Source organism: Nesoenas mayeri (genome assembly GCF_963082525.1).
Source record: "Nesoenas mayeri genome assembly, chromosome: W".
NCBI lineage: Eukaryota > Metazoa > Chordata > Aves > Columbiformes > Columbidae > Nesoenas > Nesoenas mayeri.
Window position 1 is genome coordinate 293,545 of NC_137553.1, and position 19,845 is coordinate 313,389.

Sequence of the window (19,845 nt, forward strand, 5' to 3'; positions counted from 1 at the left end):
TACAGTTAAGATGACAACTGTGATACTCTCAGGATATGTTTTTCATCATGACTATGAAAGCTACTGGCAAACTGGTGCTGGCTGCTCACTGCCATTCTGATTTTGATCTCATCTTCATGCCTTGGCACACAGATCATTTGGGATTGCTTGGCTCTGCTGCCCACGTCAGCCGCGTGAATTGACCAAACATCCACTCTAGCCAATGCCACATTGTTCCCTTCTCATGTCTTCACTTCTTTGGGACCTAAGTCTCTCCAAAACTTCGGACTAATATAGTACCCAACACAGCTCTACTGCAACAGCTGTGGGTGCAACAGCAGGAGCTAAAGCAGAAACAGACCTATAATGTGTCACCCCCAGAATGATTTATTGGAGAGTATATTCAATTGCATAGGGTGTTTCATAAAGATGGACCCAACATGTTACAACTACACAAAAATTTATTAATACAAACAGTTTAATGAGGTAACAAGTTTTAGTAACCTTTTTATAAATGCTCTATGTTCCTTCTACCTGCTGTACAGACTGTAAGAGTTTCATTCATGGGCTGTTTGTGGTTGCAAGATACAGTGATTTCAAATTGAATCCATCTTTTTGAAACACCCTGTACTTTACAGGAGATTCTGGTGTTTCTTTTCTTTCACAGTCAGTGTAATAAAACAACATCGGCTCCTGAGAAGCAGCAGTGGGTTATGCTGCAGGGAGTCCTATTTAATCAATGTCATTTCAAAAGACTTGCAATTTTTACTAAACTGCTGTTTGGCTATTTTAATCAGGCCCATTCCCATCACTCTGACTGAAATGAGCTGCTGATGTTGTTATCCATATGGCCACCTAGGAGGCATAACAAAACACATGACAACACTTACATATCAATAACATCTCAAAAAAACCGAAAAACACGTTTTAGTTTATTTTTGCAAGCAATGGCCTTTTTTATTTCTTGTGGTTCTCAAGATTTTAGTATCGTTGTATGAGGAATTCAGCACTATGACTTAAGGAACATCCTCAGCTACTCTCCTGGCCAATGAGGTCCGATGTCTCAAGCCCTTACATTCATTCTTGTGAAATGTGTATTTGATTAATCCGATTGATTACACTTTCTATTTTGTAGGCACTGGGGACAAAGTCATATCAGAGAATTCAGTGTACAAATTGACAGGCCCAAGAGTATAAAGCTCATGTCTCCACTCATCTGTCAAAAGCTTCTGTGGTCTCACCACCTAAGTCCTACATTGAACTCTGTCTTCAGCTCAGATAGACTGAATGTGTCAGAGAACGCCATAACCCAACCAAGATGGTAGATAGATCATCACATCATTAAGACAGCTTCTTGGCAATGAAAAATGCTTTAAGCATGAAGATGCACAATCCCAGTGATTTTCAAAACAGGAGAACAGAGGATTCAGGGCTCTAGTAAGTAGTTTCCCATAACCAGCATAGATAGAATCCTTTACCTGATTCCCCACAAGGATGTTGTAAGCACGCAACAAAAAACAAAAGGTAGCAATCGGAGCAAGGGTTGATAAATAAGAACCAAAAATAAGCCAGTATTTGACAAATGGTTCACATCACATCTGAGTGGGGGTTTCAAAGAGCCTGCAGCCCATCTAGTCCTCCTTTAGTTAAAAGTAGACATACCTATGGCTTTGAGGTGTTGTGGAATGTTTCACTTTTACCCCTTGCAAGTACTCACAACTTCTTTGCTACCTAGAAGACCTGCAGCAATGCAATATGCATTGAAACGAAGCTTTTGTTGCCCAAAAAGCCACAGCAAATGGAGATCTGTGTTGAGTATCTACCCACAGCAATATCAGATGCCACAAATATGATCCACACTATCAGCTGCACCACATACTGAGCCAAGATCATGATATTAGCTTTCATCTTCATGGACTGGTTCTACACAATCTGAAGAAGTGTCTTATGCACTGGGGTGAAAAGCCTCAGTTAGTTTGGTGATTCCAGCACAGTGGAGCTGTCTGCAATCAGAATGTTGTCATCACTTAAAAGAATAAATCCTGTCTGCAATTGTTAATCTAAAGATATATAAATCCTTTCAATTTTAGGTCAGTCTGCTCATATAATAAAGAGTGACTTGCAAAGCACCTAATCATGAACTACAGACACTACTGACCTTGCAGCTTTAAACATTTTGAAGTCCGCACAATTAGTTGAGTCTTGCTTTAACACATATCTTGGGAATGTTGGATAAAGTGTCCTTTAGCTGAACATTGCTCATTAGATGTAGTGGCAGAGCTCCCCCCCTGCCCCGGGGGGATGGGGTTGTCCCCAGCCTGGCTGAGAGGTGAAGCCAGAGACAAAAGAAACAAAAGGAGCACCATGAGAAGGTAACAATGAGTGAGCAATCGCCGGACACACGCGTGCAGAGCGCGTGGACAGTACATGCAGCCTATCATGTTATTGTATAGCACGAGTTACAACCAATCACATTGTTGTAAGGCGCGTGGACAGGGCAGCTTTGCTATAAAGCTAGCCCGGTCCGACAATAAAGTGAACTCTGTGAACATCACATTGGTGTGTCAGGTTCTGTCTCTTGCATGGAAAATCAACAATTATACGCTAAAAGGATTATGTAATGGAATATGCAAATGTAAAAACAATTGGCTCTTTAGGGTGTGAGCATAGTGATAAGATGATAAGATTTTGTATATAATGGCTGTTTTGTATAATGGCTGTTACTTTTCTTTCTGGTAGGCTGGCTTTATTGGTGCATCCAAACTTGTGCAACTCTGTAATAAACAATACCTTGTCTCTGTGTGCTAAATTTGGCTCATTTGTATGCACACCAGGTAAAGAACCCTGTTTTTGGGACAACAAGAATAGGGCTCATTTTCCGAAACTGTGTAATGAACTCTCCTGGACAGTGAAAAACATTCCAATTGCAAGCCACACTTTAACTTTGTACATTAGTTAAAGTCTGAATCAGTTTCTACTGAAATCAGATAACATGACATTCTTCATTTCTGTCCTACTCGATCCTTTTCATGCAATATTTAATCTTCAGATTGGTTTTGATATGGCCACTACTCTCGTGAAGCCCGGCAGTTCTAATGCACTTATTCTCTTAATGTGCATTTTCTTTGGAAGTCCTTCATTTTCACCTAATAAATCACTCCTACAGAATGAGTTGTCAATGTCTCTACACAATGTATGAAGTTACATGACTAAAACATAAAGAGTAGTTACAGAATATACATGGGTTGATACCACATATGTATGAATGAACATGTATCTATACACATATAAATGACTGCTATAAGCTAATGAAAAGCATATTAATATCTGTTTCAAGTAACATCTTTAAACACCAAACCTTTCAGAAGGAGGTGATAACACACAATAAACTGCAAAGCCATGCAGTGAAAGGTATTTATGCTGACATATAATTAGTTTTGTGCACTTTAGACATCTCTCTGGAGCCCTGTAAATATAGACAAATAAAATCAGGTTGGCAAAATGTAGCTTGCAAGTTTTCCATTTGGTGAAAAGAATTATTCATTAGAGGAAGGCTTGTTTTCAACTCATATCAACTGCCTGAAGTTGGGAGTCAATTAAGACTCTCAGGAGATGTCTAGTGATAACACAGTAAGAAAGGTTGTTAGCAAACAGGACACATAACCACGGACGTAGTTATATGTGGTGCTTTTATTTCAGCGCTGGGAAACCAGGGGTTTGCACCCAAAGCTGGCTTCCACCACTGATTCGAACTCCACTACATTTATACAATTTGGTTACATACATATTCATTAGGGTTACAACGTATGTATTGCATATTCATCAGATTACACCACTATTTCACGATATCAGTTGCAACACCTTGGAACTACTCTAAGCATGCACAGTGTCCTCTGGTGGTCGTTCAGGGGGTCTTCAGGATGAAGTAAGGAGTCTTCTTCACTCGTGAACATTTCACCTTTTGTCACTGCACATGCACACTATTCCTATATTCATTATAAAACCATGTAAAATACTCAGATTTCTTAGATGTGCATCCTCAGCACATTCTATCCGTTCAAGATAAGATAAGGACTCACTGAGAACTAACAGAACTAACTTTCAGAACTAAAACTTGTATACAACCTGTGAAATTTCAAGATAAGGTGAGAATCTTGGATACAGTTTACGAAAGCAAAATACAGCCAACTATAACAAGGTGATCAAAGTTAAACAGTGAAATATTTATGACATAGTTCTGCTGTTATTCACCCCACAGTCTCACCTCTAGTCTTACCTCCACATTTGTACAGCTCTTTTTTATTTTGCTGTGTTCTCAGCTTTCAGAAAATAGACAAATGGATAAATAATATCTATAACATACTTATGTGCAATATATGTTGCAGATAGACTTTAACTCAAAATCCTCATCACTCAGCTCCACAGTCATTAATATGACACAGATTTGAAATTTGCATCTTCGATTGATATTATAACCTTTGGAATTTATACCTAGTATGTATTTTGCAGTCAAGGGTTTTGGTTCCCTGTCCTGCAGTCAATGATGGTTCAATTGTCAAGGGTGCCTAGAGAGGGAAATCCATATTTATTAATGCTTCCATGTCTTCAGGAAGAAATCTGTCTTTGTGCCACATTCAGTTCTTTCACATGTCAAGTGTCTAAACTGAAGGCTTTGCATATAGACTATAGATGCATACACAAAAAAGGCGACAAAAGTAGATGTACGTAGATAGACAGATAGATACACACATTGTCGAGGGTTAAGATTGCGGGGTGACAATAAAACCCTGGCAGATGTATTGTTAACCCCCTCTCCCCCCCCCACTTCCCCCTTTTTGCCCCTCCCTCTCCCCCCTTCCACTCAGGAGAGGCGATTGGGAGGAAAAAAGAAGGACAGAGAGAAGAGAGTTGGAAAAAATTAAAGATGTTTTACTAATGCTGCTAATAAGAATAGAGAAAATAATACAAAATATACAAAACCAATCTTGAAAGTCTCAGCAACTGCAGAGCCGGCACCCAAAGTCCTGGATTAGACTCCACAGTCAACCAGAGCTGGATTCAGTCTCTCACTAGGCCTCAGTTCACAGGGACGACTAGCAAGGTCCTCTCCTAATGTCGGCCATAGGGAAAAGGGAAAGAAGGGACGAGATCCTCGTGATCTCCCATTTTATATGAAGTATTCACGTGAATGGAATGTTATACACAGTTGGTCAGTTTCTTGGTCACTTGTTTCTCGTCGCCCCTCTCGCGAGATGTCCATCCGTGCTTATCAATAAGTTTGCATTCCATTGCTAGATTTTACCAAAACATGTGTCTGGTTCTCCAGGAAAATGCAGTTAATATGAAGGCTTTAGCTGACAGGCAAAATTCACTGAAAGAGAAACTTGTTTTTAACAAAACCAGGACATTCCACCCCTTATAATATGCCATTCACTGAATACTTAAACCTTATCAATACAATCTATCAATACAATCTAATTAATCACTACTACTATATATATATACACATATGTACATATATACCCAGGAGTAATTAATCTTAATCAGTGGACCATGCTTTGAAAAGTTCATTACGTTCATTTTGTCACAACAGTCTCCCAGGGCAGGAAAAAATGGTACAAGTGCATTTCATGACCACTGTTTGTGGGTTAAAGACATCAACTTCGAAGAAGTTGTCAGGCGCCACTCGAAGAAGGCTAGCTCTTGTTTCATCATCACTGTCTTGATCTGAAAGACACTTATTAAATACTGTTAGTACGACAATTCACATCATGCAGTTCAGTATTCAATATTTTCACCTAAACTCAAATCCCCTTGAGGTACACACCGAACTTCTCCATCCTTAAGCATCACCCACCAGGTGCTGCCAGGTCCCTGGGCAAAAACAATCCCACGAATGGGCTTGCCTTTGCCTGAGGCAGGAGTAACCCAGACTGCCTTTCCTAACAGGTTTTTCATGTGTACTACAGGGACTTTATCTCCTTCTACAGTCCGTAGAATTTCTGATTGGGCAGGTCCGGCTCGATTGGTTGATCCCCTGGTGTTGACCAACCAAGTGGCTTTTGCTAAATGTGAATCCCAGTTTTTAAAGGTTCCACCACCAAGTGCCTTTAGTGTAGTTTTTAGCAAACCATTGTACCTTTCAATTTTCCCAGAGGCTGGTGCATGATATGGAATATGATATACCCACTCAATACCATGTTCTTTGGCCCAATTGTCTATAAGACTGTTTTTGAAATGAGTACCATTGTCTGATTCAATTCTTTCTGGCGTACCGTGTCGCCAAAGGACTTGCTTTTCAAGGCCCAAGATAGTATTTCGGGCTGTAGCATGAGGTACGGCATATGTTTCCAACCATCCAGTGGTTGCTTCCACCATTGTAAGTACATAATGCTTACCTTGACGTGTTTGTGGAAGTGTAATATAATCAATTTGCCAAGCTTCTCCATACTTATACTTTAACCATCGCCCCCCATACCATACAGGCTTTAACCGTTTTGCTTGTTTGATTTCGGCGCAAGTTTCACATTCATGAATAACCTGTGAAATAGTGTCCATAGTTAAATCCACCCCTCGATCGCGAGCCCATTTATATGTTGCATCTCTACCTTGATGCCCTGAAGCATCATGGGCCCACCGAGCTAGGAAAAGTTCACCTTTATGTTGCCAGTCCAAGTCCACCTCAGCTACTTTAATTTTAGCAGCTTGATCTGCTTGTTGGTTGTTTAAATGTTCCTCGGTGGCTCGACTTTTAGGCACATGAGCATCTACATGACGAACTTTCACAGGCAGGCTCTCTAGCCGAGCAGCAATGTCTTGCCACAGTGTGGCAGCCCAAATGGGTTTACCTCTGCGCTGCCAGTTACTTTTCTTCCATTGCTGTAGCCACCCCCACAAGGCATTTGCTACCATCCATGAGTCAGTATAGAGATAAAGTATTGGCCACTTTTCTCGTTCAGCAATGTCCAAAGCCAGCTGGATGGCTTTCACTTCTGCAAATTGACTAGATTCACCTTGTCCTTCAGTGGCTTCTGTAACTTGTCGTGTGGGACTCCACACAGCAGCTTTCCACCTTCGATGTTTTCCTACAAGACGACAGGATCCATCTGTGAACAGTGCATACTGCTTATCAGTCTCTGAAAGTGTATTATACGGTGGTGCTTCTTCAGCACGTTTTACTTCCTCCTCATCTGGAGACATCCCAAAGTCTTTGCTTTCTGGCCAATCTGTAATCACTTCTAAGATTCCTGGACGGTTGGGACTTCCAATTCGAGCTCGTTGCGTGATCAATGCAATCCATTTACTCCACGTAACTTCGGTTGCATGATGTGGAGAGGGAACCGTCCCTTTGAACATCCAGCTCAGCACCGGCAGTCGAGGTGCCAGGAGGAGCTGTGCTTCAGTACCGATCACTTCTGAAGCAGCTCGAACTCCTTCGTATGCTGCTAGTATCTCTTTTTCAGTTGGAGTATAGTTGGCCTCAGATCCTTTGTATCCTCGACTCCAAAAACCTAAGGGTCGACCTTGGGTTTCTCCTGGTGCTTTCTGCCAGAGGCTCCAGGTAAGTCCATTATCTCCGGCTGCGGTGTAGAGCACATTTTTAACATCTAGTCCAGTCCGAACTGGTCCAAGGGCCACCGCATGAGTTATCTCACGCTTAATTTGTTCAAAGGCTTGTCGTTGTTCAGGGCCCCACTCAAATTGGTTCTTTTTACGAGTCACTCGATAGAGAGGGCTCACAATCTGGCTGTAGTCAGGAATATGCATTCTCCAAAAACCTACAACGCCCAAGAAAGTCTGTGTCTCCTTTTTATTAGTAGGTGGAGACATTGCAGCAATTTTGTTAATCACATCCATTGGGATCTGACGACGGCCATCTTGCCATTTTATTCCTAAAAACTGGATTTCTCGTGCAGGTCCCTTGACCTTGCTTCGTTTTATGGCAAAACCAGCATCCAAAAGAATCTGAATTATTCTCTCACCTTTCTCGAAGACTTCTTTCGGTGTGTCGCCCCATACGATGATGTCATCAATATACTGCAAGTGTTCTGGAGCTTTACCTTGCTCCAGGGTGGTCTGGATCAGTCCATGGCAAATGGTAGGACTGTGTTTCCACCCCTGGGGCAAGCGATTCCACGTGTACTGGATGCCTCTCCAGGTGAAAGCAAACTGCGGCCTGCACTCTGCTGCTACAGAAATAGAGAAAAATGCATTAGCAATGTCAATTGTAGCATACCACTTAGCTGCCTTTGACTCCAGTTCAAATTGCAGTTCTAGCATGTCAGGCACAGCAGCACTCAGTGGTGGCGTAACTTCATTCAGACCACGATAGTCCACAGTTAGTCTCCACTCGTCACTAGACTTACGCACTGGCCAGATTGGGCTGTTAAAAGGTGAGCGAGTCTTACTGATCACACCCTGGCTTTCCAATTGACGGATCAACTTCTGGATAGGAATCAAAGAGTCTCGATTGGTGCGATATTGCCGGCGATGCACTGTTGTGGTAGCAGTTGGCACCTGGTGATCGTCAACCATCAGCAGTCCTACAACAGAAGGATCATCTGAAAGACCAGGCAAATCAGACAGCTGTTCAATTTTCTCAGTGTCCACAGCTGCTATACCAAATGCCCACCTATACCCTTTTGGGTCCTTAAAATACCCTCTCTTGAGGTAGTCTATGCCAAGGATGCATGGAGCATCTGGACCAGTCACAATGGGATGCTTTTCCCAGTTTTTTCCAGTTAGGCTCATTTCAGCCTCTACAACAGTCAGTTCCTGGGATCCCCCAGTCACTCCAACAATATTGATGGATTGCGTTCCTTTATAATTAGAAGGAATTATTGTGCACTGAGCACCAGTGTCCACTAAAGCTTTGTACTCCTGGGAGTGTGTTGTACCAGGCCATCGTATTTGTACAGTCCAATAGACTCTGTTATCCCTTTCCTCCACCTGGTTGGAGGCAGGGCACCTCTAATTTCTGTTTTGCACAGTCTCTGGGTGTGAATTAGAGGTTCCTTCAAGAGCATCAGAATCTCTTCTGCTCCTTTTGTAAACTGGAGCAGCCACCTTCCTAGGAGTTTTTCCTTTGATCTCACGTACTCGTTCTTGAAGCTCTGAGGTAGGCCTCCCATGCCACTTATTCATGTTTTCTCCCTGCTCATGTAGGAAGAACCACAGTGAACCTCTTTTTGTGGGCTGCCTTTGTCCTCTCTCTCGAGACTGGAAACGCCTTTTCCTAACAGCTGAAACATAGGTTTGTGCAGGTCGTGAATGGTACGTGTCTTCTCTGAGTTCTTTGATTTCTTGCAATAGCTTTTCAAACCGGTCATCAGATTTTTCACACAGTCTCTCTACAGCAGAGACACAAGCCCGCAGAGAACCAGCAAGGCTGTCCTCAAATTCACGGAGCTGCTCAATCACTTCAGTAATATCTTGTCCACCTCTAGATGACCAGAGCATTCCTGCCAATGACTTAGCATATGCAGGTGATGCACTTTGTACAAATCTGCGCCACAGAGGTCGTGAACAATTGATTCTATCTGGATCTGTTCCCTCTTGGCTGTTTGGTCCAAAATAGATGATCTCTCGCACAGCTAATTCTCTCAGGAACTGAATACCTTTCTCCATAGTATTCCATTTCCCTAACCTGGATATACAATCTTCCTTGTAGGGAAATCTTACTTTCATAGCTGCCAGGAGTCGGGTCCAGAGAGTAGTGGCGTTAGACTCTCTTGAAATTGCCCTATCAATGGTGGAATCTCTTGACAGAGATCCCAGCTGCCTGGCTTCACCACCTTCCAGTTCAATTGTATCTGCCCCATTGTCCCAGCATCGGAGCAACCAGGTTAAAATATTCTCGCCTTCACGACGACTAAAGTCTTTTCGCAGATCTCTCAGCTCACCTGGAGAAAAGGACCGAGTGGTGGTCACTTCGTCTCCTCCCTGTCCTGATGGTGCCCCTTGGGTTGATGTTGGCCCTGTGCCATCATCTGCTGCACGGGTAGTCTTTCTAGTGACTTTCTTACAACCAGCAACTGATGCTGATATGGGTTTACCATCATTTGATTCATTTCCAGAGTCTGAATGACTGTCACCGTGATCGCTATGGTTACAGCAGCAACAGTGCCCAGTGTGTGAAGAAGGGGGGGCTGCCTTTAAGGCTGCAGACTTAGTGTTATCAGAAGTGACCTTGGCAGAAGAACTCTGTGTAGGAGCTGTACCTTCAGCCTGTGAAGGCGCCATGGCGGGGGCAGCAGCTGCAACGGTAGCTTTCCCTGTTTTGCTCTTTCTCGAGCGGCCAGGACTGCTTTTTACTAAAGCTTCCGAAGACGCACCGCAAATCTCAGGACAACAAAGAGACGCAAACCTCCTGTTAAACGCCATTTCTCTTAACAGAAACACAAACTGACACACATTCAGCAAACCAGATAACACCATCACAGTTCTATCAAAACTCCAAGGATATTCAAAATTCTCTAAAACATTTGCGAACTGTCCTAGCGAAAAAACGAAAGTATTGTTAGTCAGCCTTTCTAAAGGTTCGCTTGACCAATTAGCAAACACAGAGCTGTACTGCTCTTTAATCTCTCCTGGAGGCTTTTCAAGGTAAAGCAGAAGCGAGTAGAAATTCATTAGCGGCTGCAGTATAATGAAATAAACCAGTGACAAACCACACAGTATCATCATGACCATTGTCCAGTTCCTTGTTGTTATGTAATGAATGCTTCGATTTAAAAAGAAGGCCCAACACAGATATGGGATCACTGAACACAATGTAGAAAAAAACTGATACAACTTATGCCATAACATCTTTAAATCAGTGTAATTCACTTTGCCTTAATACCACTAAATAATATCCAAAGCAAACAGACGCGCGAATATCACAACTCTACGAGTTGGCACCGTGCCAAGAAAATTGAAAGGTACGTCAGAGCAGTAGAAAAGCCAAAAATCTCCAAATTTACCCCTTTCTCTTGCCCCACGTTGGGCGCCAATTATCTATCGAGGGTTAAGATTGCGGGGTGACAATAAAACCCTGGCAGATGTATTGTTAACCCCCTCTCCCCCCCCCACTTCCCCCTTTTTGCCCCTCCCTCTCCCCCCTTCCACTCAGGAGAGGCGATTGGGAGGAAAAAAGAAGGACAGAGAGAAGAGAGTTGGAAAAAATTAAAGATGTTTTACTAATGTTGCTAATAAGAATAGAGAAAATAATACAAAATATACAAAACCAATCTTGAAAGTCTCAGCAACTGCAGAGCCGGCACCCAAAGTCCTGGATTAGACTCCACAGCCAACCAGAGCTGGATTCAGTCTCTCACTAGGCCTCAGTTCACAGGGACGACTAGCAAGGTCCTCTCCTAATGTCGGCCATAGGGAAAAGGGAAAGAAGGGACGAGATCCTCGTGATCTCCCATTTTATATGAAGTATTCACGTGAATGGAATGTTATACACAGTTGGTCAGTTTCTTGGTCACTTGTTTCTCGTCGCCCCTCTCGCGAGATGTCCATCCGTGCTTATCAATAAGTTTGCATTCCATTGCTAGATTTTACCAAAACATGTGTCTGGTTCTCCAGGAAAATGCAGTTAATATGAAGGCTTTAGCTGACAGGCAAAATTCACTGAAAGAGAAACTTGTTTTTAACAAAACCAGGACACACATACATACATATATAGACTGAACCATTTTTCCCTTGCTCTGAGTGAAAAACTGCAGGTTAAGCTGGTTCTTTTTATAAAGAACTGTAACTGGTTAAACCAGCTGAGAGGTGGGTAGCACTCGTACGGGATCACATTATAGCAAAGAGCCTCAACAGAAACTGCAGCATTGCTGCAGTTCACTGAGACTGGATGATTTTTGGCAGGTTAGACTCTGTGTATCTGCTCGCCACTGAAATGCTATCAACTCCACAGCTGTAGTGATGTATAGTTACCAAAATGATGATATTTTAAATAAAATACTTAATTTATCCAGAGACAGTTTTATTTATACATAAGAATTAAATGTAAGCTTCTATTAATTAACTCAGGATTTTTAACCTGTACAGCTGAGTTTCCAGTAAGATATCCTGAATATTCACACTATACCTGTACCTGGATTTATGCAGATAGCTACAGAGCTCTTTAGGCACAACTACAGCCAGTTTCCTGACTATGCTCTTCATGACCCTTCAGATATGTGTCAGTCAAAAGGGTCCTACTAAAAATTAAAAAGTAGAAAAAGTGCAATGGGACATCAGAGCTTTTAATATTTTCAAAATAGTGTAAATAAAGAATATACCTGTCTTGATAGTACACTTTTACCTTACTAGGCCATGGAAAGATTTCAACTGTGTTTTCTTAGAATACATATTCTATTCTAAAGAAATATTTAGACCAAGTTCTCCAGTGTGCTCTGCGTGAATCAACACTGTCATGTTGAGGCATTTCCCACCCAAGTCCCACTCTCCCACATTCCCACATATTGACACACAGCACTGGTGGGGGAATTGTCGTGGTTGAGACGGACAAACGACATAGACCAAGTTCTTCCAGGATGAAAGTAGTAGATGCCATTTCTTGCTACAGGTGCATTTTTATACAGTTTTACCAATTCATGTGTCTCTTCACTATTGGTTACAAGTTACAGCACTAACATCTCGTTGGTTAATTTTGCTATCATCAATGTTACTCTTCTACTCCCTTCTCTCTCACGGGTACATCCTTAACATCTCTGGATACTCCTTTACTCCCATCTTTCTCAGGGGTAGGCCTTCATATCTTCAGGGCTAATTTCTGTTCCCATGCCCTCCGTCAGGGAATCCACGGACCCACCATAGTCCTCCACAGGGAATAGAAAGAGGAGAGGCCAGGATAAGCAATCAACCTCCTGCGTGCTGCGTGGATCACAGTATCACAGTATGTTCTGGATTGGAAGGGACCTCAAAAGATCATCTAGTCCAATCCCCCTGCTGGAGCAGGAACGCCTAAGTGAGGTTGCACAGGAACATGTCCAGGTGGGTCTTGAATGTCTCCAGAGAAGGAGACTCCACACCCTCCCTGGGCAGCCTGTTCCAGTGCTCTGTCACCCTTACTGAGAAGAAGTTTTTTCTCAAATTTAAGTGGAACCTCTTGTGTTCCAGCTTGATCCCATTGCCCCTTGTCCTATCATTGTTTGCCAACAAGAAGAGCCTGGCTCCATCCTCATGGCACTCACCCTTTATATATTTATAAACATTAATAAGGTCACCCCTCAGTCTCCTCTTCTCCAAACTAAAGAGACCCAGCTCCCTCAGCCTTTCCTCATAAGGGAGGTGCTCCACTCCCTTAATCATCTTGGTTGCCCTGCGCTGGACCCTCTCCAGCAGTTCCTTGTCCTTCTTGAACTGAGGGGCCCAGAACTGGACACAATATTCCAGATGGGGTCTCACCAGGGCAGAGTAGAGGGGAAGGAGGACCTCTCTTGATCTACTAACCACCCCCCTTCTAATACATCGCAGGATGCCATTGGCCTTCCTGGCCACAAGGGCACAGTGCTGGCTCATGGTCATCCTGTTGTCCACCAGGATCCCCAGGTCCCTTTCCCCTACACTGCTCTCTAATATGTAATTTCCCAACCTATACTGGAACCTGGGGTTGTTCCTGCCCAGATGCAGGACTCTACACTTTTCCTTGTTAAATTTCATTAGGTTATTCCCCGCCCAACTCTCCAGCCTGTCTAGGTCTCGCTGGATGGCAGCACAGCCTTCTGGCGTGTCAGCCACTCCTCCCAGCTTAGTGTCATCAGCAAACTTGCTGATAGTACACTCTATTCCCTCGTCTAAGTCGTTAATGAATATATTGAATAATACTGGCCCCAGTACTGACCCCTGAGGTACTCCACTAGATACTGGCCTCCAACTAGACTCCGCACCATTGACTACCACTCTCTGGCTTCTCTCCTTAAGCCAGTTTGCAACCCACCTCACTACTCTATTGTCTAGACCACACCTCTGCAACTTAGCAACTAGGATGCTGTGGGAGACTGTGTCAAAGGCTTTACTGAAGTCAAGGTAGACCACATCCACCGCTCTGCCATCATCCATCCACCTTGTAACATTCTCATAAAAGGCTATGAGGTTGGTCAAGCATGACTTACCCTTGGTAAAGCCATGCTGACTGCCCCTAATAACCTTCTTATCCTTGATATGCCTTGAGATGGCACCAAGGATAAGTTGTTCCATTACTTTCCCAGGGACAGAGGTGAGGCTGACCGGTCTATAGTTACCCGGGTCCTCCTCCGGATGTTTATGGAATATTCCAAAATGCTCCCAAGGCCTTGAAGAAGGAAAACAGCACAACCCTTGGGTGTCCATGGCATCTTCTGTGCCACGGGGAGCAGTACCGAGCAGCCAAAGCAAACCATAAATCTCATTTTTCACACAGCCTGTGCTCATATTTGTGGTTCGTACAAAGAGAGAGCGAGCTCTGCAGTCATTCCCTCGGGTGTCAGTACCTGATGCCTGTGTCACTGCCACTCTTCACTGCTCCGTCATCCGTGAAATTAAAGGTGCTGGTCCAATTTGCCAATTCCTCTCCATTCTGCCAGCTAAACTGCAGCCCTCTAGCAAGAAAATGAGGCAGTTGATATTTGATATCATTCATTAGGTTAAGTCTATCAGCATGAGTTCTCCATGTCCTTTTTCTTAACACAGAAATGTGACTACAACACATTCATCAAAAACAATAAAAAGACCAAGAACCACAAGACATCATCTTACTAGTGGAAACAATTTTTAGTTCCCATAGACTCTACAAGTCCTTGACTGAAAACAACACCAGACTCTCCAAACAAATTAGAAGGCCAGTAATTTTCTGTGGTCATAAACAACATACATATGTGTGGAGTGGAGAAAGGTGGAAATTCCATTCCCAGAGACGCAAGTGCAAAAACCTGGAGACTTATGTGGAAAACTGTAGGGCCAAAGAAGAAAACTCTCCAAACTTCAATTTTACTTCTACTATAGCAGTTAAGTGTGCTGGCACTGGGTCCGTCCTCTGATTTGTTGGCTATGCTAGTAAAGGATTTATCATTTGATGACTTCTCTAAGTCACACTACATTGCTTCTTTTCCCTGTTTGGGAAGATTTTTTAAGCCAATGCATATCACAATCATCACAATTCCCTGTTTTCCAACCTTTCACAAATTCATTCCAAGACCCATGATGCCTGCATTATTCTGGAAACTCCACCTATAGTTGGGTAGAAATCTCACATGTATTTAAAAAAGTTGGGTCTGAAGAAACATTTGACAAAACAAGTCAAATCCTTCCTATAACTCAGAAGTCAATGAAAAAGAATCTCTCACATTGTTCTTTTTAACCTTCTCCATTTTACCCCAATTTCATGATTTCAGAAGCCTGGGAGATGAGTTGTGAACATTTGGTGCTGCCAATACTGAAAGTTAACTTTCCGGCTGGGCAGTGCGGGGACAGCCAGAAAGAAATCTGCCAGTCCACTTTGTCCAATAAAAAAGGGCATCCAGGACCCCACTAGTTTTAGAAACATATAATAGTTTGGGTTGGAAGGGACCTTCAAAGCTCATCCAGTCCAACTCCTGCCATGAGCAGGGACATCAACTAGATCAGGTTGCTCAGAGCCCTGTCCAGCCTGGCCTGGGATGTCTCCAAGGATGGGGTGTGGGAAAGCAAGATGTGCAGTTCCAGCCACCTGGATGCTAAAGGAAGATCAATACTATCGTGACCATCCAGACAGTCAAAGAAGTAGTAATACTAACATAATTAGATCACAGCAACTAGTCAAAATATAAAGATCCTTGGATAGGTTGTACTGAAGTGTTTTTCATAATTGTAAAGAGTGATAGCCCAGACTTCTGAGAATGGTATCTTGGGCCAGATAACTGCCCCCAAGTACATGTGATGTGTGAATGTTAGGCCTGGGTGTGTGAATGAGTAGGGCGGAATGCTGCCCACAAGATATGCATGGGAACGTGACTGAAAACAGTCACAACATGAGTGTGGTGTGTTTGGAATAACAATTATTGAAAAAACATCCTGTTTAACCTCTTAGTCCAGGCCCATATCTGTAAAACCTATAAAATGTCAATGGCTAATAAAGAAGGCCTCAGCCTGGCTCAGCTCTCTGCTCTGCCTGGCTCTGCACTCCTTCCTGAACACAATCTCTGCCTCCGTGTGCATCTTTGTCTGCATCCCGGTGTGCATTGTTCCACATCGCCGCAATGGGGCATCCACTATCTCTCTGGGCAACCTGGGCCAGGCTCTCACCACTCTCAGTGTAAAACATTTCTTCCTCGTGCCCAGCCTGAATCTCCCCTCCTTCAGTTTAAAACCATCACCCCTTGTCCTATCGCAACAGGCCCTGCTCAAAAGTCTGTCCCCATCTTTCTTATCGGTCCCTTTTAAGTCCGGAAAGGCTGCAATAAGGTCTACCTGGAGCTGAACACCCCAACTCTCTCAGCCTGTCCTCCCAGCAGACCTGTTCCAGTCTTGGAACTCCTTTGTGGGTCAACAGGCTTATTGTTATACAAGGACTGGAGTATCTCTTAGACCACATCTATCCTCCAGTCTCATTGGCAGCAGTTATAAGCACAGGAAATTAAGAAAGAACAACAGCAGAGAAGGGGAGTACCTCTAAACAGCTCCAAAGCATATATTAGGTTGGTGCAAAAGTTTAGGGAAAGATTCACCCAATTAAAGGCTGGCCTTCACCCTTGGGTGAACGGATCCATCCCCCAAACTCTTCTTCCATCAGCAGTTAGGGAGCCCAGGGTTGCCTGTAGCATGGACACACATGACAGAAGGATCCCACCACCCAAGTGAAGTGCAGTGCATGTCACCACAAACATTTTTTCTGACCTAAACCCAAGATATTTTGAAAGAATTTAAGAAGTTTATTCTTGTATGTTATGTGCCTTTTAATCTTTTTGTTTGTTTTGTTCATTTTTTAAATTGAAAACAGACTTTTTGGTAAAGACATTTTGAGGGAGAAGGAATTCTGAAGAAGGTTGGGAGCCATTTCAACACTCTGAACAGAGGAAAGAGCTCGCCTCCTAAACTGCCCCCTCCCCTCCCAAGCTGCCTCCCACCACAAAAGCTGGGAGAAAAGCACTATGAAAATATTCAAAAAGCTTCCTCTGAATCTTTCAAATTCATTTTCATTTATTGCATGTTCTCCAGTGGTCAAATTTTGCTTTTCCAAAGAAAAGCTTTTTAAGTATAAAAATGGAAATAATTATATATATATAAATTTTGGCTCATAGAAGACCCATTCTGATTACTTTTTATTTAAATACACCAATGCAATTCTCCTGTTTTCCAAAATATAAGAACAAGCAGAAGAGGGTGATCCTGATTGTCATAGCAAAATAAGATGATATCATGCACTTACATCTTACCTTTGGCTCAGAGAGAGCTGCTTCAGCGATCAATTTGGAAAATCACATCAAAGGGTGTATAGGTTATGCTATAATGGCTATAGAGTAATGCAATAGTATGGCTTGTTGGGGAGTCACGTACCTTCTACATTCTGACAGTTTTTAATCAACTGAGGTTGACCAAAGTATGACTTCCAAGCAGAATATTGGTGTGAAGAAAATATGAGAAAATTCTCACTTTTACTAAGACACCTTCACTTTTAGGTTTGCTGAAATAAATACTTGTGATTCTCTCACACGTAGCACAGTCTAACACATTTTTTGCCACAGTATAACTGGTATGGAAACATGTTTCTTTTGAATGTGTTGTTGTAAAAAGCATCTACATACGTGACCTTAAAAATATGTTTTAATTGGTAAGAGCAGCACTGAATGATACATGGGGAGAGACAGTAGACGTGGGAAAATCAAGCTGAAATTGTACTTTTTAATTGGTTTTAAATTAGATATTTCTTTTGGGCTTAGATATTTACTTGCAGACTGAAATAGAAAGCACTAATCAAGATAAATAGCTGTTGTTGGTGTATCCTTCAGATGTGAACCCTTCTAAAGTACAGCAAATATTCAAGCAGATGAAATGAAGAATTAAAACATGCAGTAAAGTCCTTTCCCTTAGTGCATCTTCACATGTAACAGATGGAAGGAAAGCTGAGTAAATGGTCAAAGGCAGAGGGGGGTGAATCTGTCCATAAAGCAAAATAAATGATAAAACCACTCTTTAATGCCCTTCTCTCATCAAGCCTTTTTTGGGAACAGCATGTACTGTAGATGAGGCACCAAGTTTAAAGGAGGACATGCACATTTTGGGTAAGATCCAAGAGGAGATCAAGAAGGCTAACATGAGGAATGGTAGAAATGTCTCCTGATGAACAGCTTAAAATACTCAGCTTTGAAATGGCAGGATGGGGGATCTAATCAAGATACAAAAATGCCTAACAAGGGCAAGTGAGGGTCTGGGTATGACACTTCTACATGGTAAGGACAAAGTACAAAGTCGTGAGCTGAGCTTAGTATTAGGAGCAAGCTAAGTGTCCAATCCTGAACCAGGCTGGAAAGGGGGACCACAGAGTGTTCTTCTTCCACGAAACAGGTACTCAAGGGGTTAACAACACATATATATACACATACATACACAAAACATATCACTGAAGAAACATTACACAGCTCATAGGACTGTGTGTCTCACTGTGAGTCTGCAAGACTGAGACCAAGCTACTGTATTGCATTTTCACAGAATCACAGGATGGTTGGGGTTGGAACAGACCTCTGGAGATCATCTAGCCAAACCCTTGCTAACGCAGGGTCACCAGAGCAGATCACACAGGTGGGTCCACAGAGTTTTAATGTCTCAGAGCAGGAGACTCCACACCCACTCTGGGCAGCCTGGGCCAGGCTCTGGCACCTCCCAGCAAACAAGTTTCTGCTCATGTTCACATGGAGCCTCCTGTGTTTCAGTCTGTGCCCGTTGCCCCTCACCTTGGTGCTGGGCACCACTGAACAGAGTCTGGTCCATCCTCTGACACCCACCCTGGAGATATTTATAAATTTTATAAATTTTCTGGAGTGATGGTCTGATTAACCTCTTCCATGTAAGAACAACTCCCATGAATAATAGTTTGTAGTATTAGAACTGGGTAGAAATCAAGGATGAGACATTTAAAAACACTGACTCAAACTAGTTGTGTTTCTAACAAGATTACTGAGAGTTTTACCATTGGTTTCAATCAGCCCTGTGTTGGGAGATTTCAATTTTTAAAAAACATAGAATTTTCTAATCCTCTCAGTTACGAGTCCTAAGTGTTCATAAAAGCTGCCTGGCCATATTTGCAAACCGTCTGAGAAAATAGAAGATACGTGAACTGCTCCTTCAGTATATTTCTCTGGCATATTATGGTAGTTAAATTCTAACATGTTCACTCTCAGCACTAACTGCATTTAAACAGGTAAACAAAGACAAGGTATATTAAGCTTCTGTGAATCAGAATTGCAATAGAAAAGCACGTGCAGGATAGAAACACAAAAAAAAAAAAAGGAAGAGGAAAAGAAGCAGAACTAAAAAGAGAGTAAGTAAAGATTAAAAGAAGAGAGGGAAAGTAGAGGAAATGACTTAAGCATAGAGGTCTCTTATGTAATTTAGACAGTTCATGTCACAGAGTTGAAAAAAAAAAGCTAATTTTAAGCCTGGGATCGTTACCAATTGTGGCAGAATGCAACCCCCTCCTCTCTCCCCCTCTCTGCCCCCACTCTCTCCCTCCCTCCTTCAGTATGGAGGAGTGGGCACATCCCCCTCTCTCCCGGCTTCCGTGGGGCTAACAGCTTCTTTTGTCTGGCCCCAGAGCACCCATACCAGAGTCATTAGCGACGGTAGGGAGTGCCGAAGCCGCTGGACGCGGTTCAGCGAGCTTCAGAAGCAGCTCCCATTAGGACCCGGCAATGT

General features: G+C 42.8%; 1 protein-coding gene across 1 annotated transcript in view; it reads right to left on the bottom strand.

Moving 5' to 3' along the window:
• Nucleotides 1-19,845, bottom strand: part of LOC308051399 (alpha-2,8-sialyltransferase 8E-like) — a gene marked incomplete at both ends in the record, with an annotated part of 89,404 nt that overhangs the window by 35,371 nt on the left and 34,188 nt on the right. The window contains one exon of the mRNA XM_080361831.1: nucleotides 14,451-14,558. Coding sequence (XP_080217957.1) covers nucleotides 14,451-14,558 — 108 coding nt within the window. The remainder of the gene's footprint in view (nucleotides 1-14,450; nucleotides 14,559-19,845) is intronic.